This window comes from Corythoichthys intestinalis, chromosome 1 (assembly GCF_030265065.1).
Source record: "Corythoichthys intestinalis isolate RoL2023-P3 chromosome 1, ASM3026506v1, whole genome shotgun sequence".
Classification (NCBI taxonomy): domain Eukaryota; kingdom Metazoa; phylum Chordata; class Actinopteri; order Syngnathiformes; family Syngnathidae; genus Corythoichthys; species Corythoichthys intestinalis.
The window spans coordinates 41,579,601-41,606,257 of record NC_080395.1 but is presented as its reverse complement, the minus strand read 5'-3'; the positions used below and the strand labels follow the sequence as shown (position 1 = coordinate 41,606,257).

The window sequence follows — 26,657 nt, the reverse complement described above, 5'->3', positions numbered from 1 at the left end:
AGAAATTGCCAAAAATGTTACATACAATTATAACAAAAGTCACTGTTAAATTTTAGTAATCATGATGTAGCAGAAGATATTGATTGTTCTTTGATTGCACCAGGTTATATGTGACAATATTACCAATAAATTCATATTATTTTAAAATTTTAGTTTTATTTTTGTTTCATATTGCAATATAAAACAATATATGGCGGAAAACACTCAGGTTACTTGAAGTTCAACTCTGAGACCCACAATTTGGCCAAATTTCAAAATTGTCTTATATGCATGTGTGATACATCATCGGAAAGCTTAAAATCTCAATTTTCTGGGGGATTTTTTTTTTTAACAGGAGGGCATTTAAAAAAAAAAAATTAAACAGCAAAACCCTAACTGGAGATGAGAGCACCCGAGAGCATAATTAAAGATGCCATGATTTTAACGAGATATTAACGCATACTTACCTCTTTTCGATCCAAAAACTCCATGTACTGTAGCATGTATCACTGAGTGTCAAGACACAGCTGTGAATGGACGCAGACGGATTTTTGGGGGATTTTATGGGTGAAACATGGTAATATAACAGGGGTCGCTATGCAGAAATCGCAGACATCAAGGAGCCAGCAAGCTAGCGGTTATTTACATAGAGCTTATATGACTTAGTGCTGAGCAAAATTATACTGTATCATTAGCCAGGCTGTTGTTTTAGAAATATTTTTAGTATTCAGCCAGCTATGGATTAGTTTCAGTTAAATTTACTCCCCCTCCAATTTTAGAGAAATTTGGACAAAGTGTATGGGAGACTAAAATTGTCTTTCTTATTTTCATGTGATGTGAACCACTTTTACCTTGTGTTAAATTGTGCTTTTCAAATAAATTTGCCTTGCCTAAAAGTGCCAAGGTTAATTAAATAAATACACCATTAAATATGGAATTAATAATTTCAAAGTTCTGTGGTATTGGGGACTAAAAGTGCCACGGATTTAAATGCAAACATTTGTTATTAAATGTGTCATTAATTCAGTAAAATGGTGATCACATTCATGTAAAAACATATTCAATTTATTATTTTCTTTTGCTATCATATATTATTTAATTCATTATTATTGGATAGTCCTGTGTAGTTGCCGTGCTTCAAGAATTTATTTTCTTTTAACTACGCCCATCAAAGATAGTGGCCAGATCCAATAGATAGGTACAGTAGGCTGGAAGAATATAGGCGCTATTATGGTTATGTCCTGCTGGTTTCACAATCAACAGCTATTTGACTAATATAATGTAACATTCCACTTTCTTCTCTCTGTAGATGCTCTTCTGAAATATTTTCTTTCTACCTCTGTACATCCTGGGCCATCTTTTACAGCGAACTTATTCACATCAGCACCAAGTCCAAGCCCACCAAGTCCAGGAAAGAAGTGCACCTTCCAAAACAACTGTCATATGAAAGTGCAATAGATGCTTTTGCATCAGTGAAGACAAGGTGAGTAAGGTTATAAGTCAAGGTGAAAAAAGTTGCATTTTAAAGTGTTCTGTGTGTCTTTATATAGGTTTGTGTGGGTTGGTGTTAATCATATTGTAATAACAATTGTAATTTATTTAATGCATTTGTTTTTAAGTGTTTTCATAGGTGCTTTTGAATAGTTATTACAGCATTTTTCTTTTAATTTCTGCACTTGTTTGTTGTCTTTTTATATATAATAAATTACAAAGAGATAACGTGCTTTTCAGTGTGAGTGTTTAAATATATGTGGTGAAAATCGGGGGTGTCTCGGGGGCGCCAATAAATATGTTGCCTGGGCCCAGGGCACCAAATTGGTCAGGAACGGCCCTGCATTGTTGAGCCCAAATCTACACCCTTGGTTGACAGGTATGGATTCTAGGCCCAGTTCAAATAGATTAGACCATCAGTGGCTGTCAAAAAGTTAAAACACGTTGCAATCCAGTTACCGTAAAATATGAATTTGGGAATTTCGATTTGCACGAGTAATTTGGAAGGAAAAAAAAAAAGACTTTCTGTATTATTGTGTTGACGGCGAATGTCCCCCTTTCCTCCTGTTGGAAGCAGTATAGAACGACTGAGCAACTGACACTGCCGATAGTGAAACACGAAGGAGAAACTCGAAAGTTATGGCTGTCAGTCGAGTTTGTTTGGTCTGCGTTCTCACGTAGACCGACTTTCGCCGCTAACATTTTTGTATCGGTGCGCAGGCGAACAGTGTAAAATGTCCAGCCGGGCTTTACGGAGGTTAAAAGGGAAACAGCGGGGTCAAGAAGCGGTTGTCGTCGAGGAGCTAACTTCGCCACATGGCCCCGATGAGCTTGCTGAAAGCGAGGAAGAGCAGCTGGACACGGCCGCTGTCGACTCAGCGTTACGTCCAAATGGCAGTAATCGAAAGTCAAAGAAAAACAAGGATCGTAAAGACATATGTGCCATTTTGGAGATGGTATGGCTACGTTGTTGCTCATCGACGAGTTTGTCTGTGATCGTAAAGTAAGCTGTTAGCAGTGAAAGCTAGTCGTCATAGCCTGTTACACATTCACATATCCCACTGTAAGCATTTCACTAAATCTATTTGTTTGTTTGTTTGTGCAATGGAGATGTCACCAATTGATGAGGAAACATTTTAACTAATGACTGCATCACGTGTACAGTTGTCAATTTCGTTATTACCGCTGCACTAGCTGTACTTATGTGCTACTTTCTAAATGTAATATTTGATAAGTTATAGTAGCTTGTTTGTTAGTTGTAAAACTAAACTGGTTGTAACCACCGGAGATATTTTTAATGTGTGTTTCTGACAGACTTGGCCAGTAAAGACGATTCATGACACTGTCATGAAATCCAGCATATAATGGTTTCTGCTCCAGCAAGACCGGTACCAAAACTACTGGACTTGTTTTGTAGTGGTAGTTGAGTTGCCGGTAGAGAATTCAGCAAATGCTGGATTTCCTAGCAGTTTAATATGAGGTGTGTCAGGTAGAAAATATCCTGAACTGGTGCTATTACATATGTAGTTCAATCCTAATTTTCAAGAGATGTTGAGGGGGAGTTGGTGTCCCTTCATTGTGGGCCAGATGATCAACCAGCAAGTCTACAAATAAATCCTTCTGCATTCGGTTTGGAAGGATGTGCCTGCTCATTCTGCTTTGAGCACCCGACTCTTCCTAGCGTCAAAGAACGTATTGTCAGGTTGGAGAAACCTACCTGCTCACTTGACCTGTGGCTGTGGGCACCATAAAGGTCGTCATGATGTCTGAGCTGAGGTGGATTCATGAAGATTAAACTCTTCCGGGAGTGCATAAGGCTGTGGCACTAAAGGCGGGGAATCAGCGACATTTGTCGTGATCGAGACATTAGTCCTGGAACTTTTCTAACACTTCTTTAAGTGGCATGACTTTTTTTTTTTTTTTTGCTTAGGATGCAATATTGTAGATATTTGTCAGCTTTGCAGATTAACACACCTTTAAATATACTACTATTTCTTTAAATAGTTTCTGGGAAACACGTGTCATATTGTGAGTGTTGAGATTTATATATACGTATATATATTTTAAAGGCATTTACTTTCTATTTTTCAATCAGCTAAGTGATGCAGAAAAAGTCTCCGCCGAAGAGGAGCCAGAACAACTCAATGTAAACAAAACAAGTGACAAGGTAAAAATTTACCAAAATGAAAATGGTAATTATGGGCTGACTGAAGTAATTGATGAAATGGGGGGCAGGGGTTGTTTTTTTTTTTTTTTTTTTTTTTTTTTTTTACAAATAGAATTTGCTCATGTTTGTTTATTTGTCATTCTCAGCCTTTGGCTAGTGTTAAGAAAAAGAAGAAGAAAAAGAAGACAAAAGTTAAAGCCGAAAATGGACAGGTAAAATTAAGACAGCTGTAATGTTATTTTAACCGCACATTTAAAACAAAAACCTATATTTGGTTTTCTGTCTATTGTCAGGAACCAAAAGCACCAGATGACAACATTGATTTATTGCTGGAAAATTTAGAGCACTCAAATGGTTTGACATTGCAAAATGACTGTAGTGGCTGTGACAGAAGACCTGTCTTGCATGTGGAGCACAGGTGAGGAAAAAAGCATCACTTTTATAAAGGTAGATGATGCTCATTGGCTGAGGTTCACGCAAGTACATTTTCATCTCATTTACAAAGATGATAATGCTCTGTTTAGAGCAGGGGTGGGCAAACTGGTCCTTAAGGGCCGCAGTGCGTCCTGGTCTTTGTTACAACCTTTCCAGCACAGGCAGTTTAACCAGTAAGAGGTCCGGGGAAAACAAGACACACCTGAATGCAATCAACTGATTGCACTTGTCAGACATCAGCTTGGTAAAAAGGTGTCCTCTTGATGAGTTGCAATGAAAACATGCACTTACTGCAGCCCTTTGTGAAATAGTTTGCTCACCCCTGGGTTAGACCAATATTAATTTAACAATAATGTTTAGTACAGGGTTCACTAAATCCAGACCTCGGTGCCACTTTTCCGGTCGTGTTTTCCACGTCTCTCTCCCGAAACACACCTGAATCAAATGATTATGTCAGCAGCAACCTATCCAGAAGCCTGATAATGATCCTGATTATTTTTATTCAGGTGTGTTGGAGGAGGGAGACATGGAAAACACAACAGGAAAAGTGGCACCGAGGTCCGGATTTAGTGAACCCTGGTTTAGTATGATGGCTGTACTTTGTATTAAATCTTGTGTATAGACCCCAATCACATGACGTCACAACTCCGCCCACCTGACTGGAGCCGCCATATTGTCCGTCAGCTCGTCGTGTTTACACATTACCGCTACGTACATGCCTCCTATTGCGGCATGTTTTTCTGCTCGTTAACATTAATAGTAAAAACGGTGAAGGAATGTGTGGCGGTTGGACTTGAAGTTCTACCGTATTCCGAGAGACCCGAAGAGGAGAGTGAGATGGACTGCTGCAATTCGACGAGAAAACTGGGCACCAAACAATCACCACAGAGTATGTAGTAGTCATTTTATACCTGGTAAGATGCATTTAATATATATTTAGAGGGTTTTGGGCTGACAACCACAATTAAGATCATTGCGAGGCTAATCGCCGACAACATACAGTTTCAAATTCAAGATGTTTATTTCTTCCGCCATCATTATTTTTTGAATAATATTTAGCTGGTACCAAGTGAAAGAAGCTGGCCTCGTCTACGGATCATCAGTTAAACGGGTGTCCAAACTTTTTGCAAAGGGGGCCAGATTTGGTGTGGTAAAAATGTGGGGGGCTACCTTGGCTGATTTACGTAGAACAATATATTTAAACAATTTTTAGCAAGCCCCTCTGTGTGTCACATTTGCTTCATTATTATTATTTTTTTAATTCATAATTTCAACAATCTCGCCTTTGTGGCGTTCTCTTTTGACACTCGGGCTCTTGCGAAATACTGCTGCTGTGAAATTAAACTAGCTTCAAGTTGCTATAATTTCTCGCTGCGTAGCTTCCTTCTAATGTCGTACATGTCAGCGTGTCTTGTTTGTTAATATCGCGTCACATCGAACTCTTTGAAAACAGCGACTGTCTCTTTGCAAATGAGGCAGACATAGTTGCTGCGTATTTTATTGAAGAAATAGTCCAATATCCACCTATCCTTGAAGCGTCGGCCATCGCAGTCAACTTTTTTTTTTTTTTATTGATTGTCGCAATTTTTCAAAATTGGAAGTAAAGGGTCACACGGGGTAATGTTGCTTAGAGTGCTGCTCTTAAAGTTTTTCAAAGTTTCGTGATAATAGGCTGAGTTTCTGTGGACAAGATGGTTGTAGATATCAGGGTAGCAGATGTCAGGGAGAGACTGCGAAGACAGTGGGTCGAAAAATATCGATTTAGGCATCAAATATGGATCTGGTGAATGGATCGACCGAAGCTTTTCCACATAACGCCTTTTATGCAACACATCCAATGAGTTTACAGCGTCTGAAAGCACTGGGGCTTCCATGAATTGCGCTATAAATTGCACGATAAATTGAGACCATTGAGAATACAGACACACAATGACGGACAATATGGCGGCACAACACAGCGATCACGTGACTGTGACGTTGGTGACTGGGGTCTATTACATTGTTATATTCATAGAAACGGAACATAGAATTTGACTGAATTTCATTGATAATCTAGCAAATACATTTTAATAAATTAAAATGTTTACATTGTTATATTCATAGAAACGAAATATACGTATAATTTGACTAAATTTCATTGATAATCTAGCAAATATATTTTGATAAATTATACTTTTTTACCTTTGTAAACAGCAAAATAGTTAATCCAAAAAAATTGGTACATTTTAGTATTAGAAGAAGTGTCAGTTTGTCAACATACCAAAATTTTAACTTCAATTCTCTCCCTGCGTACAGTAACCCAGCAGCAATTCTGAAACTATATCAAGGAAATACTTGACTATTAAAAAGCTGTGGAATAGCTGACATAAAGTATTTCATTTAAAATGATAATAATACATCAAATTAGAGTACTGTGCTGCATGTAAAAAAAAAAAAAAAAAAGTACATAATTCACTAATTCAGATCCACAGCAAAATTAAACTTCTTCGTCTTAAACAGCATAGTTTGTGACTAAGCGCTGCTTTTTACTATCCGAACAATGCCTCAACAGACGAGAAAGAAAGAAAGTATAGATAGCAGCGCATTAGTGGTATTTTTTTCATTGAAAAATGCTGAAATATGAAAGACTTTCCTGTTTCCGCTACTAATTGTTCCTCCATACATGTTGTGGGTTTTTTTGCGATATCACCAGGAATCTGAACCCTGAGACTGAGCTGAAGAAATATTTTGGGGCTCGAGCAGTTTTGGGGGATCAAAGGTAAACATGAATTGGTGGAAATTTGCTCAATAATGAGATTGTGGATTTTTTTTCATTCATGCCCTGTCATCATCCTGGCATCGCTTAATAGACCGCGACAGCGAAATAGACAGTTTCATCGCAGCACATGGATGACCAGCCCAAAGGAAAGTTGGCCTCGATTCAGCCGCCCAGGTCAGACTTGCTTGTCAAAGTGTCTCCTTGCTAATACAATGGCTTCAAATGTGATACGGTGTGTTTGACTTGCATTGTGTTGTTTTGACTATAACTAATAAAGAAGAAAAACGCAAATACTGCAAACACAAATATGCCTCGTTAGCCATACACTCCTTGACTGATGCGTAAACATCATTTTTGCACTCAACAGGAATCTCAATGACCTTACTTGAGTCTAAAGATGGCATTCAGTACTTCACCTTTGAACATAGTCGTGACTACCAACAAGTACAGTTCAAGTTCCTGGATGCCGTTGAGTCTATGGACCCAAACAACATTGTGGTACAGTAAAAGTGTAATCACTCTGCTATGAATAATACTCAGTGAAATACCATGTTTCAGTGCATTGACTGCTAGCTTTCCTAGGCAAAAAATATTGGATGTCTATTACCGTCAATGTCAGCCAATGAGTAAATATCCTTTGTCGATTTCTCCTCTCAGGCTTTGCTGCAACTGAATCCCTACCACATTGATTCTTTGCTACAGCTTTCTGACGTCTGCCGTGTACAAGAGGATCAGGAGATGGCCAGAGACCTTATTGGTGAGGATGTTTTAACCCAAAGACTGGAAAAATTATGTCCTTCTACTCATTCTTAGCTTACTTTAGTTTTCATAATGCATTTTTTTTAGATGTTCTGTCTGCATTTTTCAATAGCTAATTTCACTTGTAAGCATTAATATGTAGTAATTTATCACTAAAATACCCATTTTTATCATGCACTGTGTTAAGAGGAATGTCAGGCAACGGAATACTTGTATTGCCTACTTGCTGTAGATTCAGAGTCTTGTTTATTGTAAGAGAAATATTATTTTAACACGATTATATGTGAATGTAGTAGAAACTTGTCAATTTACTGTGTCCTCCTTAAAAGCTTAGAAGAATTCAAACAAAAGAATATGACCTTTCCTTGACAGGAAGCAGTAATATATTATATTTTTCAGAATTGTATATTCTTATAAACCTGCTTAAACATGAACATTAACACATGCTATTGTCAATAGTAAAAGTCTTCCAAAAACTTGCAATCATTTTTGCGAGTCTCCTCCCTGGCTACAAACTCAAAAAAACAACATATTTTTCCAACACAAAATACCAACACACACAAAGAATATGTAAAAAAACAAAAAACATGCAGCTGCAAAGCATTATCAGAGACCGTGATCAGACATGGCTTTAAATAATAATTGTGAGTGTGGCAGCTGTTATTTTCTATATCAAATTAATTGTTTGCTAAAATGGCTCTAGTGAGCAACCGAACTAATTCACATGACCAAATTACGTACTTTTGTTAAACAAAATGAAACCGCAGGATACATCAGCATAATTCTTAGATGTGTGTACAAATTATGTATCTGATTGTTTTTTTTTTTCCCCCCAGAGAGGGCTTTGTACAGCTTTGAGTGCGCGTTCCACCCTGTATTTAGTCTGACCTCTGGCACATGCAGACTGGATTATCTCAGACCAGAAAACAGGTTGGATGGACATTAACGTTATCTTAGTGTTCATCACTAAATGCTGTTTCTTTGTTGATAGAATCATTCGATTCATTTTAATCTCTTTTAGAATAATTGTCGACTTGATGCTATTTAAAAACTGAGAGGTTTAGTAATGTACAAATTTGCTTTCAGGGCATTTTATCTGACTCTTTTCAAGCACATGATGTTCCTTGAGAAGAGAGGATGCCCCCGGACAGCTTTGGAGTACTGCAAATTGATCCTGAGGTGGGAGAAAAAGACCACAAGTATTTAAACAAATATGAAAAAAAAAAACAGTCATGAGATGTCAAAGCATTTTTAAGGGGTACTCTTTGTCTATGCTAAGAAATAAACAATAAAATTGAATTGAAAAACAGACAACTTTTTGATTGTGTGAAATGTAGTGAATTGTCACACATTCTCTTAAAAATGTTGATAAAGTTAAGACAATTGGCTGTGTTTTACTTGGAAAAATAGCTGCTATTGTACGCTATCTTTAGTGTTCTGCATGTAAATAAATAAAGGCAACTTGAAAATATATGGCCGATCGAAATTTCAGCAGCAATCATAGTAAATGTGGGATTTGCCGTCACTTGAAGGACTACACGTTTTGCAGTCTGCGTTCAGCAAACTAGTACCAACCACTGAATTGAAACTGAATCTGTACCAGTAATTTACTGAAGCATTGATAAACTACTGGTTTGTGTTGTTGCTGCGTTGATCCGGTTGAGGGGGCAGTACACCAAAATGAGACATTGTACTGTTTACTGTCACGTTAGTCCAAATTGGCATCTTAAATATTTTCCGGCTAGAGCGTTGGCGCCACTGATGTTGCTGAAATGATAATTGTTTTAGACCAGAACGGACTAACAATTAATTAAAAGTTGTGGGTCTATCACTGTCAGTGGCAGTAAACGAGTGAAGAGTACAGTAGTACTCCAAGCAGTACATTACATGCTTGATGCCTAAAAGCATTGGAAATGCAATTAGTGACCTTTGCTACAATGTTGATATATAGGCAAGCGTAATCACTTAACAGTGTGTCAATGATTTGTGTAAAATCAATTTTTTCCCGTCAAGCTCCCAAACCGCCATTTGACACACATCAACATGTACAGTATATACAGTCGTTTGTCGTAGGTATTCACAGAACTGTCTACTGAAACTAGTCTTCCAAATCTTTGAGGATTTCGAGGACATGTCTGTTAAGCTGCTACATTGTAACATGTTTGATTTCTCATTTCTCCCCACCACCACTCCAACACAGTTTGGACCCAGATTCTGACCCGCTTTGCATGCTGCTGCTGATGGACTTCCTAATGCTCCGTTCCAGACAATACGACTCTCTTATTCAGCTTTATGAGGACTGGGAGGTAGAGAGTACTTTACATTCCACGTATTCCTGATATATATTTGTACAGGGTCAACGATTCATTACAAAGAATAAATGGTTTGTGTTTCAGGAACACAGAAATCTGTCCCAGCTGCCAAACTTCGCATTCTCCACTGCACTCTGCCACTTCCATCTCAGTCAGCAGGAGGAGATGAATCCCGAAGAAAGTGATCAAGCAAAAGACAAAGCTGACAGAATGCTACAGGATGCGCTCATCATGTTTCCTGGAGGTCAGAATTAGTCACACAAATATTAGTTAGCGGGGAAAATATATTTTTGTGTCTATTTTTTAATGTTTTTTACTAAACAAAATTCAGAATGGTGACTATTTTATTTTCCGAAAGCCTAACAGTAATTTGTGAACTGCTTGGAAACATGTTTCTGTCAGTCAGAAAGACATAAAGGCATAAATTCAAAAAATATTAAATAGATTAGCCATGTGCCGGTATGATGTTCTGATGGTATGATAACCTTAAACCAAAATATCACAATTTCACGGGATTGCAATTACAGCTCTAAAATGTGTTACTGTGAGATACATATTTTTTTTCCATTGAACAGGATTTTTATTTTTCAAAACATATAAGCAAGAAGGAACAAACCTACCGCATTTTTCAGACTATAAGTTGCAACCGAGTATAAGTCGCACAAGAATAAAATGCCCAACGAAGATGGAAAAAAACATACACAGTATTAAGTCGCACCGGAGTATAAGTCGCATTTTTAGGGGAAATTTACTTGATAAAATCCAGCACATAGAACAGATATTTCATTTAAAAAGGCAATTTAAAATAAAAATACAATATAGAAAAACATGCTAAATAAGTGTACAGTATGATAATGTTACATGATGCATGAACAACGAAATGCGAACGTGGCCGGTATGTTTACGTACAATAGCTATTAAGAGTTATTCAGATAACTGTAGCATAAAGAACATGCTAAGAAGTTTATCAAACCATCAGTGTCACTCCAAAATACCAAAATAACATGTGAAATGATATAATAATGTGTTAATAATTTCACACATAAGTCGCTCCTGAGTACAAGTCGCACCCCCAGCCAAAGTCGCACCCCCAGCCAAACTATGAAAAAAAAACTGCGACTTATAGTCCGAAAAATACGGTATAATGTTAAGTTAAACTAAATGTTTAAAAAAATCACAAAATGTTCCAGTTAAAATAAATGCAGTCCTTTAGGTGAGCCTAAACCCACAGCTCAACATTATTACAATCAGAACAAAAATAATTGAATTTGTTTCCATTAAAAAGCACGCGTGTATGTATCATGTCGTATCATGTTTACATTATACACACAATCTCTTTCTCAACACAGACAGTTGCCAGAGAGAGAAAAATAGGCTTTACCACTGTTAGACACACTAAACACGCTGGAGTTAATTCTTGTTGCTGGTGGGAAACGTTCATGAGAGAGTTACTAACCTTTAATTTTCTATAAATGCGAAATCATATTGGAGGTATTGCCTCCGTGGCAGCCACCCACCAAAAACATGTTTTATGTGTAGGTTGGCCTTACTCCTCTAAGCCGCGGCCTTCTGTAACTTTTCTGTAGACGTAGTATTCCCATATAAGCGATTTCGTTTTCTTAGATTGGGGAAAAAGTTCAGGAGTTTTACCTCCTCCAACCATCGTGTAGCACAGCTGACTCACTGACACTGAGCAACACCTCCTGGGGGAGGGTTTCTCAATGCAATTTTGGAACATAAAAAATAGCTAAAACCTTAGGAACAGTATGACGGAAAATTTTTGCAGTTTTGTAACCTTGACGTTTTCATACCACTTTATACTTTGAAACCGGTAATCGGCACATGTCTAAAATAGATATGTTTGTCCTGTGGTGGGTGCTTTAAAGAACTGTCACCATTATTACGAAGCACTTATATAAATTAGGCTCGAGCGTTTACGTCACAACAACACGGGATCATGCGAGATTTGCGACAACGCAGCCATATTGGAAGCCCGTCTGCATCACGGGACATTTAAATTTAACGGCAAATACAATTCAACTACGAGTGCCAAAGATGGAAAAAAGTAAGGAAAACTTGCCAGTTCGATACAGAGACAAACTTGTTACCGCGGCGAAGGACAGATATGTGAGCAAACTTAAGGATGTGAACAATGTTGACCCTTACTAGAAAATGGAATAATGGAATAAAGATGTCGACAAGCTTCCACCACTACGCGAAATGGACATCATGCTGTATTTAGTGTTTGGTGTAAGTTACTACACTCATCAGCAATTCCGAAGCTACAAATCGCTACAAAGCTACGAACAGTTTTGCTGCGGATCGGTGCAGGACTTGCACATTATGACAGTAGCAAACGGCAACACCATCGATCTTGCAAAGGTAGGCAATGTGTGTTTACATATTCATTGTCATGACGATCTGAATTTGTGCTGTGCTGAGCTGTGATAGTTAAGTGACAAATCAATGCTGTGTTTTATAAAACAGATTTGTTGCAGACAATGTAGCCTGTGTACAAATTCTTTGCCACTATTTCACGGCAACATGTTACAGCTTTTTCATTTAGAAACGACAGGAATTATTTCTTATGAAGACAATGCATATGTTTGCATGCTAGTTGTTTAGCTGTAGCTATAGCTAACAACAGGCCGACTTAGAGCATAAAGTTACCGAAATTTGCGTAGACAAACAAAATTAACTTACCGGCGTGGAAGTACATAGAGCAAACTCTGTGTGTAACTGGAGAATCAAACGTTATGCCCTTCCTTCTGATCGAGGCCACCCATGTCATTCTTCGACGTTTGGTAAGTTCAGATATGAGCTTTCCCTCGCCTTTTCTCCATGTAGGGATCCGGAAGAAACTCAACGGGGTTCCGTCGAGCTGTACATTCTCCTTTCTATTTGATCGGTTGTTGCAATTCTTTATCGAACAATAATTTCCAATCATTTTTAAAGAGCGACCTGAGTCGAAATGCCTCACTGTTTATGTTTCCCGGAGTTCTGACACCGAACTTCCTGCTTCCAACATGGCGATAGGGGCGGAAACCTCGCGAATACCACGTCATACGCTCGAGCCTAATACCGTACATTTGAAGAGCAGTGATGTACAGTAGTGCTATATCAAACGAGGGGTGCTCTGCCCAACCTGGAGTGAAAAATAAAACCCCTTGAATCACCTTTATCTTTTCGTCATTGTCATAATTATGGGAATGATATCTTTAATCAATAATAATGGGATAATTCACATCAATAGGGGGCTCCATGTTTCCGCCTGTAATAGTTACAAGATACTAAGTCACAATAAGATAGCATCGCATAATTGAACACCCACTCATGATATACCAAGTTATGTTTACAAGATAGCATCTTATCGTAATAGATGTTATCTCATTATTTAGCAAAAACGTCAACCACTAATAACACAGCCTGAGCTATGTCTAGTAGTTTCGCTTCACGATAATCTAGAAGTGACTTCTTTGAAAGGCTTACAAGCTACAATGGTGTTTACAAATGGGAATTCTTTCTCATTTTTGAAAAGAAGCCTCAATAAAGGTCATTGTTTGTCATGCCAGAAAAACAAATGAACAATGAATTCACAATGTTAGGCGAAAGGATAGAAATTCATCCTAAAAATGGCGTGTAAGCCTCATAAACGTGAATGTGTTTCTACAGTCTTGATGCCTTTATTGGACCTATGCTCCGTGCAACCAGATGCTACAGTCACCTCACATGCATTCTTTGGCCTAAGCAGTCAGATTGGGTAAAATTCACTCCCTTGTCCAACCTTCTCATTATTACCAATACTTAATCTCGGTCTTCGACTCTTTTTAACATGAACATTTGATCTCTAGACAGCTGCCAGCTTTGGCTGAACTGACTGCCCTGTATATTGGGAGGATGCACAGCCTTTGGAGGGAGGCAGCAGTAATGTTATGGTTGGAAGAGAGTGTGAAGGAGGTACTGTGTCGAATTGATGCAAATGACCCACTGGTGGAGGAGTGCCGGAACAAGTAAGATCAGAGCTGGATTACTCAACTGACGAAAGTTTATGTTCATGACAAGTGGAAGTAATCCATGTAATGCTTTTAAGAGTTACATGTTGCAATGTTGTAATTTCTGCTTTGTCATGCTTACATAACAGCTCAGTGACGCAAAAAAAATATACTGACAACTTAGAACACTAAATACAGTGGAAACGCTGAGGTCACACGTTGGAAAATCTGTCCAAAATTTCAAGTGAATTGTAAAACTACAATCTCATCTCATTTTAACAATGGCCAAACTCATCATTTAATAATGTGCATGTGTCTTCTACAACTTGGGAGTCAATTTTTTTATTCTACACTCTAAAAAAAATCCTAACCACTGTACTAAAGAATCATGTTTAACTCATCGGCTACCATTGACGGCGATAGAAATCCAGTCCTTCTTGACTGGGAAAGCTGACAGCTACCGTAACTTCCCGAATATAAGGCGCACCCGTGTATAATGTGCACCCCAAATTTACTTGTAAAATCTAGGGGAAATTATTGTACCCGTTTATAACGCGCACCCTAATTTTAGCACCAATAAATAGAAGAATACAAGAAAACAGAGCTCGTGCACAGATACAGAAATGTCATTTTACTGACTGGTGAAACACAGCTCAAGCATAGCATATTATTGGTAGTTCAAAACATTACCATAAACTGACAATATTTACGGTAATAATATGATTTGACAACTTATCCAACTTAACAGAATCTAGGAGAAAACAAAACAGATGTGACTTTTCTTTTAAAGGCTGCTGTATAACTTGCTCGTTTCATCATGATGAATAAATGTTTTTTCCATGGATTGATAAGGTAAAATGAAAGTGAGAATGTAAGTCGGAAATCCGAGAGCGCTCATCGTTGTCGACACAACAGTAACAGTAGGAACTATTGTTATTTGGGTTTGAGTTCCCCAAGGACAGATATAGTTGACGGACGCACACAGGAAGTCTGTGTTGTTATGTTTGTTATGGTCCGAGTTCCGGAGCTGCAATAAATGTTGACTCAAATGAGTTCAAGAAACTAAATTCTGTGCTTTATGAAGAGTGAAAAAAGCAGAATTTTACACAGACGAAATCATTCAGCCGATCAGAGTAAAGTATTACCGAAACAAAATGGAGATGTCACGCACCGTAATGGTCGGCAACGGATCGCCGCATACGTTCCTTCAACACAACGTGGCCGTGTCAATAAAAAAAAAAAATCGGTTTATATATATATATATATATATTTATATATATATATATATATATATATATTTCTGTCTCCATCCACCCGTTGATAATGCGCACCATGATTTTACAAGTTGATTTGGGGGAAAATGCGCGTTATATTCGGGAAATTACGGTAATCACCGTCAAATAAGTCAAACTTTGAGTTTCCACTAAACAGTGCTAACATAAAGGGTCATTTCAAGAAATTCACATTATTATTTTAGGCCATACATTTTCCTGTCATACTCTATTGTAGGAGAAAGCAGAGATATCAGAGTGCTCCATTAAACATCCATCGCCATGTTCTACTCTCTGAAATCAAAGAAGCCACATCCAGTCTGCCTCTGGTAAGGTGTATAGCCTTTTATTTAACTCAATCGGCAATGATCAGAATGTCTTTTTCACCCCTAATTTAAACATAGCTATCCCAACAGTATAGCCACATAAAAGGGTTATTATACAGAAATTGTTTCAACAAAGCATAAAGAAAATGGGCAAATCCGTTTCTTTGCAAGTCAGTTACCGTATTGGCCCGAATATAAGACGGCCCTGATTATAAGACGACCCGCTGTTTTTCAAGACTCAAGTTTGAAAAAACTTTTTGAACACCAAATTATTTTTTATACAGAAAATAATTACAGTACATCCAACACATATGATTATAACAATATATTTGAGAGAAAAACCATGTTATTTTGCCTCATTCAAATCTTAACATCTGAACATTTAAATATGTAAACTAAAGTGCAATCACATTCGTAAATGAATGGCTTCTGGTTTTTAAAATGTAAATAAATCAATCTATTGTAATAAAACAACAAAATTGCAACAACTGCATTAACCGTCAAAGTGAACTCTAACTGTAACTGTAGTCTTGAAACAAATCTGAATAAGGAAAAACATTGCAATAAAATAATGCATATTGGTTAAACTTGACAGTAGCTGAGATCTGTCATGACAGAACATCGCTTCAATGATATCTGGCGCCATCTAGCGTCATGAATGGGGAGACTAGCTGAGATCTGTCATGACAGAGCATCGCTTCAAGGATATCTGGCGCCATCTAGCGTCGTGAATGGGTATAATGTCTAGACCGCGAATATAAGACGACCCCCTCTTTTTCAGACTTATTTTAATGCAAAAAACACCGTCTTATATTCAGGTAAATACGGTATGTAGCACAAAATGAGGGTGCAAACACATGGCTTTTAAATATATTGTATTACACAAACTGAAAAATTAAGTTGATCATCCAATGTGATAAATTGAGCTGTATTGGTTATGACTTTCCTGATTTTTTTTTTTTTTTTTGCTGCCACTTTGTTCTGCAAAGTTTGTTTCAGTATTGTTAATATAAATACAGTATATATGTTGCTTAAAGTTAATGTGACACAAAAAAGCATGTTTATTTCATAATACACGCGGTATTTTATGCTCCTGAATGATATGGACTGCTTGGATGTGTGTGGAAGCGATCGCTATATTTATTTAGTTTTTTTAATCCCGCGCCATGAAAATGAGTGACTTTCGGCTTCGGTCTTGCATTGAGGAGGCGGGCTCTGTGACGTGTACGGTAGAAGACATCCTCTTCACTACACAGCATACTGTTGTGTATGAGGACGAAGGATTCAGCTGATTTTGCGGATTAATACGTTTATTTTTCGCATCACGCCAGCCAAACGGCTGCAGAAAAATCATTCTGTATGAGGGAGAGGCGTATGCGCCTTTTTGGAGTTTCAAAAGGTTCACATTCACGGTGGATATTTACTGTGGGACCATTGGACTTACGAGGAAGTGAGTAAACATCTTGTTTTGTATTATGTCAAATACGAACACAGCGATTACAAAGTAAACACTACAAACTTTCTTTAAATAAAGGACTACTTACGTTTGATGATTGATAGGCATGTAAAAAGCTCTACTCATGCACATTAGCAGCACGTTAGCTGCACAACAACTGCAGCCACCCTCCTCCGGGGAACGAACTGTAAATTGCTCTCCGCCGGGCGGTTTGCCGATCCACGAAGACAATCGACAACCCAGTCGTCATGTCAATAAATCCAGGCTCGTTATGTGTGATTTTCCGCTTCAAAGACTTTGAAACATCACTCGGTTCGGGTTAGCATGTCGGCTAGCTGTCACGCCTTTTGATTTGTTTACATTCTCCTAAGCCGGGGAAGGGAAATGACATATGTCTGATTTAGGTGTCATAAAATATCGTTCGGGAGGTGCGACAGTAAAGGTGAAGTCGACAGTTTGGACCATTATGGAGTAATTTTGCCATGTCGTCCTGAATAAATACATTTGTATTATTTCATATTCCATTTAGCACTGTTATTTGTCATGACCATGCCATTTATTTAGCAATTGGGGAAAATACTTGGATAAAAAGAATATCCTGTAAAAATATTGAAGTAAAGAGACAGAAACAATGACATTTTGCAGCTCTCTTCGTCGCGTTTTCCTCGTTGTGAGTAGTTCCCCCTCGACGGGCTGACTGGTCCTTCTCAAGCCATTTATATACAGTGGCTTGCAAAAGTATTCGGCCCCCTTGAATCTTGCAACCTTTCGCCACATTTCAGGCTTCAAACATAAAGATATGAAATTTAATTTTTTTGTCAAGAATCAACAACAGGTGGGACACAATCGTGAAGTGGAACAACATTTATTGGATAATTTAAACTTTTTTAACAAATAAAAAACTGAAAAGTGGGGCGTGCAATATTATTCGGCCCCTTTACTTTCAGTGCAGCAAACTCACTCCAGAAGTTCAGTGAGGATCTCTGAATGATCCAATGTTGTCCTAAATGACCGATTATGATAAATAGAATCCACCTGTGTGTAATCAAGTCTCCGTATAAATGCACCTGCTCTATGTTAGTCTCAGGGTTCTGTTTAAAGTGCAGAGAGCATTATGAAAACCAAGGAACACACCAGGCAGGTCCGAGATACTGTTGTGGAGAAGTTTAAAGCCGGATTTGGATACAAAAAGATTTCCCAAGCTTTAAACATCTCAAGGAACACTGTGCAAGCCATCATATTGAAATGGAAGGAGCATCAGACCACTGCAAATCTACCAAGACCCGGCCGTCCTTCCAAACTTTCTTCTCAAACAAGGAGAAAACTGATCAGAGATGCAGCCAAGAGGCCCATGATCACTCTGGATGAACTGCAGAGATCTACAACTGAGCTGGGAGAGTCTGTCCATAGGACAACAATCAGTCGTACACTGCACAAATCTGGCCTATATGGAAGAGTGGCAAGAAGAAAGCCATTTCACAAAGATATTCATAAAAGTTCTCGTTTAAAGTTTGCCATAAGCCACCTGGGAGACACACCAAACATGTGGAAGAAGGTTCTCTGGTCAGATGAAACCAAAATTGAACTTTTTGGCCACAATGCAAAACGACATGTCTGGCGTAAAAGCAACACAGCTCATCACCCTGAACACACCATCCCCACTGTCAAACATGGTGGTGGCAGCATCATGGTTTGGGCCTGCTTTTCTTCAGCAGGGACAGGGAAGATGGTTAAAATTGACGGGAAGATGGATGCAGCCAAATACAGGAACATTCTAGAAGAAAACCTGTTGGTAGCTGCACAAGACCTGAGACTGGGACGGAGATTTATCTTCCAACAGGACAATGATCCAAAACATAAAGCCAAATCTACAATGGAATGGTTCAAAAATAAACGTATCCAGGTGTTAGAATGGCCAAGTCAAAGTCCAGACCTGAATCCAATCGAGAATCTGTGGAAAGAGCTGAAGACTGCTGTTCACAAACACTCTCCATCCAACCTCACTGAGCTCGAGCTGTTTTGCAAGGAAGAATGGGCAAGAATGTCAGTCTCTCGATGTGCAAAACTGATAGAAACATACCCCAAGCGACTTGCAGCTGTAATTGGAGCAAAAGGTGGCGCTACAAAGTATTAACGCAAGGGGGCCGAATAATATTGCACGCCCCACTTTTCAGTTTTTTATTTGTTAAAAAAGTTTAAATTATCCAATAAATTTTGTTCCACTTCACGATTGTGTCCCACTTATTGTTGATTCTTGACAAAAAATTAAAATTTTATATCTTTATGTTTGAAGCCTGAAATGTGGCGAAAGGTTGCAAGGTTCAAGGGGGCCGAATACTTTTGCAAGGCACTGTAGCTATTGGGGAAAAATACTTGGATAAAAAGAATATCCTGTAAAAATATTGGAGTAGAGAGACTGAAACAATGACATTTTGCGGCTCTCTTCGTCGCGTTTTCCTCGTTCTGAATAATTCCCCCTCAATAGGCTGAATAGTAAAACCGATGAGCCCAGTCTACCGCCGACGTCATCCACCTGTTGGGGACGCTAAAGCCCTATAATGGTAGGCGTGGCTAACCGGCAGATTAAAAGACTTAATTTCTCGTCATCTGCGCTTTGCTAAATTGTTGTATATAGTCGAATCGTCTCAAAATATGATTCTCATTCACATAATAATGCCATTTAAGACTTTTTTTCTCCTGTCGTATGGTCTTTAAAACTCACTGCTATATACATATATATATATATATATATATAATTTTTTTTGTTTTGCAATATCCTTACACAAGTTATTTTTTTGCTTTTAACTTTTGTCCAATAATAGCTTTATTGTCCAACTCCAAAAATCCGATACTGATATATGCGGTTGTGGACTAAGCATAGTTATTGTATTGTAATGCCCAGGTCAAATAGTCTGCTCACAAAACAAATCCCAAGGATCATAGTTTGGAGACATAACGGTCAATAAGCATAACTGCTGTGCTAAGTGACCAGCCCTTGTACAAAGGCAAAAGGTCTCTACATTCACTTTAAAAGCAACATGCATATTGACCCAAAACCAATAATGAAAAATCCGATGTCGATATTATCCGATAGCATTTTTAAATGCTATTATTATCCTGTTGGACAAATATACCTGTAAGTCATTCAATGCCATTGACTATTAAAGACATCAAATCCATTTCAACTGCGAAGGCCGGCATTCAGTGTTCATGTTTCACTGCCATTGACGGCAAAAGACATCCGATCTGACTGGAGGGCTGGCAGGGGTCGAACAATCGCTGCTATATCTCCTGGTCAAAATGGATGGGGCATCTATCGCTTTCAATGGCAGCTAATATAGAGCAACACTTAAAAATGAATATATTTTAAAAACTTGATCTTTTTCACCCGATTCCAGTCGTATGAAAATGAAGTGATCAAGCCGATTTCCGATCATGATCAGATAGGGGACATACCAAGTAATAACATATCTCTGGTTGCCCACACAAAGTATTGAATCGATGCAAGCCAAGTATAATTTAGCTACACACAGATTAAGTTGCAGATACTACAGTGTAGAATATAAAGATGGTGACCTCAAGTGGATCAAAATGCACTTGACATTCATTCTGTTGAGATTTTTGTTCTTTTTGATAAATACACAATCATAACAGAATCATTGATTCCAATATTTTTAGATTGGTGTGGCTCTAAACAATAACTTGAATATTGGAGTTGTATTTATATATTCCTTCTTTTTTCCACACTCTCAGGAGGTGACCACTCAGCCAGTGATGGGATTTGACCCACTCCCGCCAGTGGATTCTGTGATCTCTTACACCAGACCAGCAAGGTAATATTATAGTAGGACGTTGGGTTACAGTGATCCCTCGTTTTTCGCTGTTAATGGAGACCAGAACCTGCCGCGTGAAGTGAAGAACCGCGAAGTAGCGCCCCAACCCCCCAAACCCTTGCTCACTTACACACAATGAATTGCTGCAGCAAATGTTTAACAAGCTTAACGATGATTGACACATGCGGCGCCTTGAAGTTTCGGCTTCGAAGCTTCTCTGGCAAGATCAAACCTTAATGCCTGTCAATCAGTAGCCACGTTTACATGCTGACTTTTATTCATACCGATTCAAATCATTCCGAATGGAAATTTCACATCAGCTGTTTACATGTCACTTCATCTATTCCGATCCAGCGTTTACATGTGACTGCCTTTATTCCGAAAGGACGTTTGACAACTGCCGTCTGACATGCGCAGATTAATCAAAACAAAGCGTCACGTTGCAAAACATGGAGATCGATCGTCAGATCAGCTGCTGTTTTAACTTTTGGAGTGGAAACAAAACTTCAGAATGATACGCCGTTCATTTAAAAAGTTGTGTGGGTGCGGTGTGCGTGTGCTTGGAAGCCATGTTGCAAGTGACGTTACTTACGTCACCGAGTGACGTCACCACGTCAGTACGGAGCATGTGCAGAAAGAACGCAACCAGACACCATTCCGCTTCCCTGTTTACATGATATAATTTTACTTCTAATCGGTTTGGGAAAAGGAATATTCCACCCCTGTGAATCGGAATGAAATTCCATTCGGTTTGGGCCTGTTCATTCCGAATGAGGTGTTTATATGGAACACATTTATTCGGTTTGAACAAATATTCCGATTGTAATTGGAATATTTGGCTCCATGTAAACGTGGCAATTGTTAACTTTGACAAGCAACTCCAGTACACTGCCTGACCAAGAAAAGCAGCAGGAGAGAGAGACTACGTGATCAGATCGGTACAGCTCTATGAAGTACTGTATTTTTTTTTTTTTTTTTTTTTAATCGCAAGAAAAATCCGCGATGGGCTGAGGGAGCGAAGTAGTGAGAGATCACTGTAGTTTTGTAAACACAAAATATTTCAGTTAGACTTTTCCCCCCGACTTTTTTTTTTTTTTTAGTTTTTGTTTTGTTTTAGTTTTTAGTTCTAACTACAATAACTTGGAAGGGACAACCATGTCTTCCTCAATGATTTAGTGACCAATGTAGGTTGTGCCTTCAGTTTGTGGTGATGCTTTCTTTTTCTGCAGGCAGCGTGTTGGGGCTTCTAATGAGAGCACATTGTCGCTGTTTTTCCGCTCTTTGTTGCCCAACTTCAACCTGCAGGTAAATTGACTGTAGAAATCTGTGAAATGTGTAGAAATCTTGGAAAGGTGAGTTTATTAGTGTTTTATAATGGCTAAAGGGCTCAATCCCCAGATAGTTTGTGTCATTAGTACTACTTGGTACCTTAATGGACGGATATCTGTAGTACACTGCTACATATTGATAACCTCATCATGTATGGGTCAATTGGTACCCTTTTTAATTTTGTCATAGGAAAACTGTATCTACTGGACTGATTTCATTCAGCTCCTATACAGCTCTACACCTATGAAAACTGCAATCACGATTGTAAAATTTTAAATATATTTCAAAACAGTATAAAGGTGGATTTGGTTACATCTATTTTACTACCCCTCTTTGTAAATAATGTTAATTAAGGAATGCAAAATGTCTTAAAACATTCATAAACTTCATGTTACTCAATGTCAACTCGTTCAAACTCGTGTTTTTCACAACAAACTACTGGCTGTGTTTTCTCTTAAGTTCTGTGAACAATCCATAAATCATGCTTGTTTAAAGAAAGCATTTTGACAAAAAGCTGCATTTAAAGTAACCCATGAAATCAATTTTAAATGCTGTTGTATACTACTTGTCGTTTAAGCATGGTTCTGGTTTTTCATTGTTTTTTGGAATTGGAATTTGTTTTACTTGTTAAAAATAAACTTAAACTAATGCAGTAAATTACTTTCAGAACTGTTCTGGAATTGTCTAAATTAAGAATAACACTTCCTTACTACACTCATGATAAGCCTCATGACAGGCAAATAAAAAATAAATGAGTGGCGCCAGCTGCCAAATATTTAGTTTCCTACTGAAGTCTTAAACATAAAAAACAGAGATGAATTGAGAAGTGTTTTGAGGTTTTGGTCTAGTGATGCTTTATTGCTTGTTTTCTTGGAAGCACATTTATGAGTTTGGTGATTTAGGAATACTGTATACCAAATGTGTGAACACTGCGCGCTGGGCTTTTATGACAAAATCCGCTGTTTATGTTTTATGTTAGCTAGCATAAGTGCCTGCAAATTTTCATCTAACAGCCCTTTCAAATGGCTTGATTTGTATAATCCATTTATGGCAAGGAAGAGAACAGAATCGAATAAAGAAAATGTTATTACAATCGTAAGCTTTTGTCCTTTGCACAAGAAATACAAAACAACATACACTGTTATCAAAACAAAAAGACGATTGCAGTTACATAGATGTACAGTGGGGCAAATAAGTATTTAGTCAGCCACTAATTGTGCAAGTTCTCCCACTTGAAAATATTAGAGAGGCCTGTAATTGTCATTATGGGTAAACCTCAACCATGAGAGACAGAAGGTGGGGGAAAAAAACTAGAAAATCACATTGTTTGATTTTTAAAGAATTTATTTGTAAATCATGGTGGAAAATAAGTATTTGCTCAATCCCAAAAGCTCATCTCAATACTTTGTCATGTACCCTTTGTTGGCAATAACGTAGGCTAAACGTTTTCTGTAACTCTTCACAAGCTTTTCACGCACTGTTGCTGGCATTTTGGCCCATTCCTCCATGCAGATCTCCTCCAGAGCAGTGAATGTTTGGGGCTGTCGTTGGGCAACACGGACTTTCAACTCCCTCCTCACCCCGTGACGTCAAAATGATAACGAGAACCGTGAGCAAAAATCCCAGAACCACACAGGGGGACCGAGTGAATGACCTACAGAGAGCTGGGACCACAGTAACAATGGCTACTATCAGTAACACAATGCGCCGCCAGGGACTCAAATCCTGCACTGCCAGACGTGTCCCACTGCTGAAGAAAGTACACATCCAGGCCCGTCTGCGGTTCGCTAAAGAGCATTTGGATGATCTAGAAGAGGACTGGGAGAATGTGTTATGGCCTGGACGTGTACTTTCTTCAGCAGGGGGAGTTACAGGAGTTACGGAAAACGTTTGGCCTCCGTTATTGCCAACAAAGGGTACATGACAAAGTATTGAGATGAGCTTTTGGTATTGAGCAAATACTTATTTTCCACCATGATTTAGAAATTAATTCTTTAAAAATCAAACAATGCGATTTTCTAGTTTTTTTTCCCACATTCTGTCTCTCATGGTTGAGGTTTACCCATGTTGACAATTACAGGCCTCTCTAATATTTTGAAGTGGGAGAACTTGCACAATTTGTGGTTGACTAAATACTTATTTGCCCCACTGTATATGGTACAACATACATTTTGACCGACATAAAACTCATTATGGTCACTGTTCGCAATCAAAGACAGAAATGTCACATTGTTGGTGTTTCTGTTACTTTCTTTGTTAAGGGTGGCCCAAGGCTGGATGAGGGTGACTTGGAGGTGGCTCGTGCTGGACAAGAGCTAAACCAGGAAGTGAACCGTTTAATGGTTGCAATGAGAGACATGCTGGCAAACATTAGGTTTCAAGAGCCGCCGCGAGAGGACCATCCTTTCAGAGATGAAGAAGAATGGGACTGAGTGGGACATATTTGAGTCTCTGACAAATAGCTGAGAAACAAAGCGTGTGACTAAATTAAATTGCTGTCAAATGAGCACCAAGATAATGGGGTTTCTTTGTTATTTTAGTTTGAAACATCAGTTTTAATTTTAGCAAGAACCTCACTCAGTTTTGCTTTCATTTTTATCAATGTTTAATAATGGTTCAGGAATCAACAGGAAGTGACCCCGAAATGCCTCAAAGTCAACAGGAAGCGACCCAAAATAGCAACCGTGACAGAAAATCTACCATTGCAATTTCTTCAGACATTGCATTTTCTAGTTCTGTTAATAATGGTTTGGGCCTCACTTGGGTCAGATAAGCAATTTTTTTAATATGCATAACTCTACTTGAATATGTTACCTTCCGTAATTAGTCTTTGGACTGTAATCACTCTTTTTTTTTTTTTTTTTTTTTTTTTTTCTCCATTCACTTGGGCTTTTGCATGACTCATCTACGTCTATTCTCCCATTCAGACTTTTGTACGACGACCAGTTTAGGAGCAAATGAAAGCAATACATTAAAAATATTCTGCCATTAACTTATTAATGGTGAACGACATCAAATCCATTTTGATTGAGAGGGTTTGCAGTCAAAAACCAGTCATTGAGTGTAGATGACTTTTTGTAATAGAGGAAGGCCTGAACTTTGATGAAAGCTTCCCCGTAGAGCAGCGAATAAAGGAAAGACTGACTTGAAGGAAGGAAGGCCCTTTTAAATCTTGTGCTGCCCAGAGTGCATGTCATGAAGATTTATATAAGACAGACTTAAGTAGACGGGAGTATGACACAAGGGACCACTGTAGGCCACTGTGACTTAGATTTGTTTTTATCACCATTCAACATCATTTTTTGTGCTTCAACCACCACCATATAACAGAACACTTACTTGACTGTTTCCAGTCATATGCTGCTTTGTTGATTTGGCCGCATCTACCAGAAAGTCTTGTACAATGGCGGGGAAAATCTAATAACTTCCTGACTTGGCATCAGCTTTGTTATTCTTGCAAAGACAACTTCTGGCAGAAACGTCTGATTAACGTAAAGCATGAGAATACCCACCCGTGGTTGTCCGAGTGAAGTGTTAAGGCCTGCCATCTTCTATTCAGGGTCAACCCCCCATTATTTTTATATTTAGAAAACAAAATCAGATCATGAAAAATTATGCAGACTGGTTTAAATAGTTTTACCTTCCCTGACTTGTCAAATGTAAATCATGCATCAGTGGTAATGTATGTACACTTATCTGACATTAAAGGGAACTTCTGCATCACACAGCTTAGAATTAAGTGTCCTAAATAAAAATCTGTACTGAATACATAGTCTTTTTTTTGCTGGGACTCTCGCACAATGGTTTTTATCCCAACTACCAACTAAAAATAATTCTTCACTATTATCTAACTTATTTACCTCCAAGCTAGTCCCCCTGGTATCAACGATGAAATACAAACCTGATTCTGTGGAGAGCAATTCTTGATAGCTTGAAAGTAGATTTTCCAGAGGCAATAGAAAACAACCTAAAATTACAAAGCAAATTTATGTAATAGTGAGGTAGAAATTGTGTTTTGAAATTATTTGAAATACCAAAAGACTCAAATGTTGTCACAAATGAATAAACATCAATATTGTCACTGTTGGGCAGATTTATTTGCATTACTTGCAAAGTGCAAAAACACTCGGGGTGAACACGCGCCTGCACTCTTTAAAAAAAAAAAAAAAAAAACACTGGCACAACTTTTAAAAATTTTTTGTAACAATTTGCATTCATCTTTTTAAGTATTTCCATCGAAGCCAATATTAAGTAATTCCCATGAGATTTTTTATAGCTGAACTAAATTAGTATAGTAGAACCAACATATTTTTTGTCCTCCACAAGCTTAATTAAGTTGAACCAACTCAATTTTCGATGTCAAAGTTTTAGCATTATTAAGTGGTCAAATTTATATAAGTTTAAATTTACTTCTATTAAAAAAAAAGTTAATGCAAAATGTCACCTCAATTTTATTGAGTATTAGTAACATATCTCTAAAATCTGAATAAATTATACGTGCAAGTCCAGGTTCATTGCCAAAATGTATTTCTTTATCCAAAATATTTAG

General features: G+C 38.1%; 1 protein-coding gene across 2 annotated transcripts; it reads left to right on the top strand.

The window, feature by feature from the left end:
• Nucleotides 1–2,056: 2,056 nt before the first annotated feature.
• tcf25 (transcription factor 25 (basic helix-loop-helix)) lies at nt 2,057–26,194 on the top strand. Of its 2 annotated transcripts, XM_057850010.1 has the most exons (19): nt 2,057–2,426; nt 3,566–3,637; nt 3,784–3,849; nt 3,931–4,055; nt 6,765–6,830; nt 6,922–7,004; nt 7,198–7,328; nt 7,488–7,587; nt 8,426–8,519; nt 8,676–8,768; nt 9,790–9,895; nt 9,986–10,145; nt 13,574–13,661; nt 13,753–13,911; nt 15,403–15,493; nt 20,700–20,779; nt 22,009–22,084; nt 23,621–23,717; nt 24,370–24,486. In XM_057850010.1, the coding sequence occupies exons 1-18, from the start codon at nt 2,205–2,207 to the stop codon at nt 23,693–23,695; spliced, it is 1,887 nt and encodes a 628-aa protein (XP_057705993.1). In that variant the 5' UTR covers nt 2,057–2,204; the 3' UTR covers nt 23,696–23,717; nt 24,370–24,486. The 2 variants fall into 2 exon arrangements, with proteins under 2 accessions (XP_057705993.1, XP_057705985.1); XM_057850002.1 differs by lacking the exon at nt 23,621–23,717 and having other exon boundaries at nt 24,370–26,194.
• The last annotated feature ends 463 nt before the right edge of the window (nt 26,195–26,657 follow it).

What these genes read in the sequence shown, in the direction of transcription:
- tcf25 (XM_057850002.1), top strand. Translation starts at nt 2,205, where the DNA reads ATGTCCAGCCGGGCTTTACGGAGGTTAAAAGGGAAACAGCGGGGTCAA. An exon ending in GATGGCCAGAGACCTTATTG is followed by an intron (nt 7,588 to 8,425) that starts GTGAGGATGTTT and finishes TTTTCCCCCCAG; the next exon opens with AGAGGGCTTTGTACAGCTTT. An exon ending in GTGGAGGAGTGCCGGAACAA is followed by an intron (nt 13,912 to 15,402) that starts GTAAGATCAGAG and finishes ACTCTATTGTAG; the next exon opens with GAGAAAGCAGAGATATCAGA.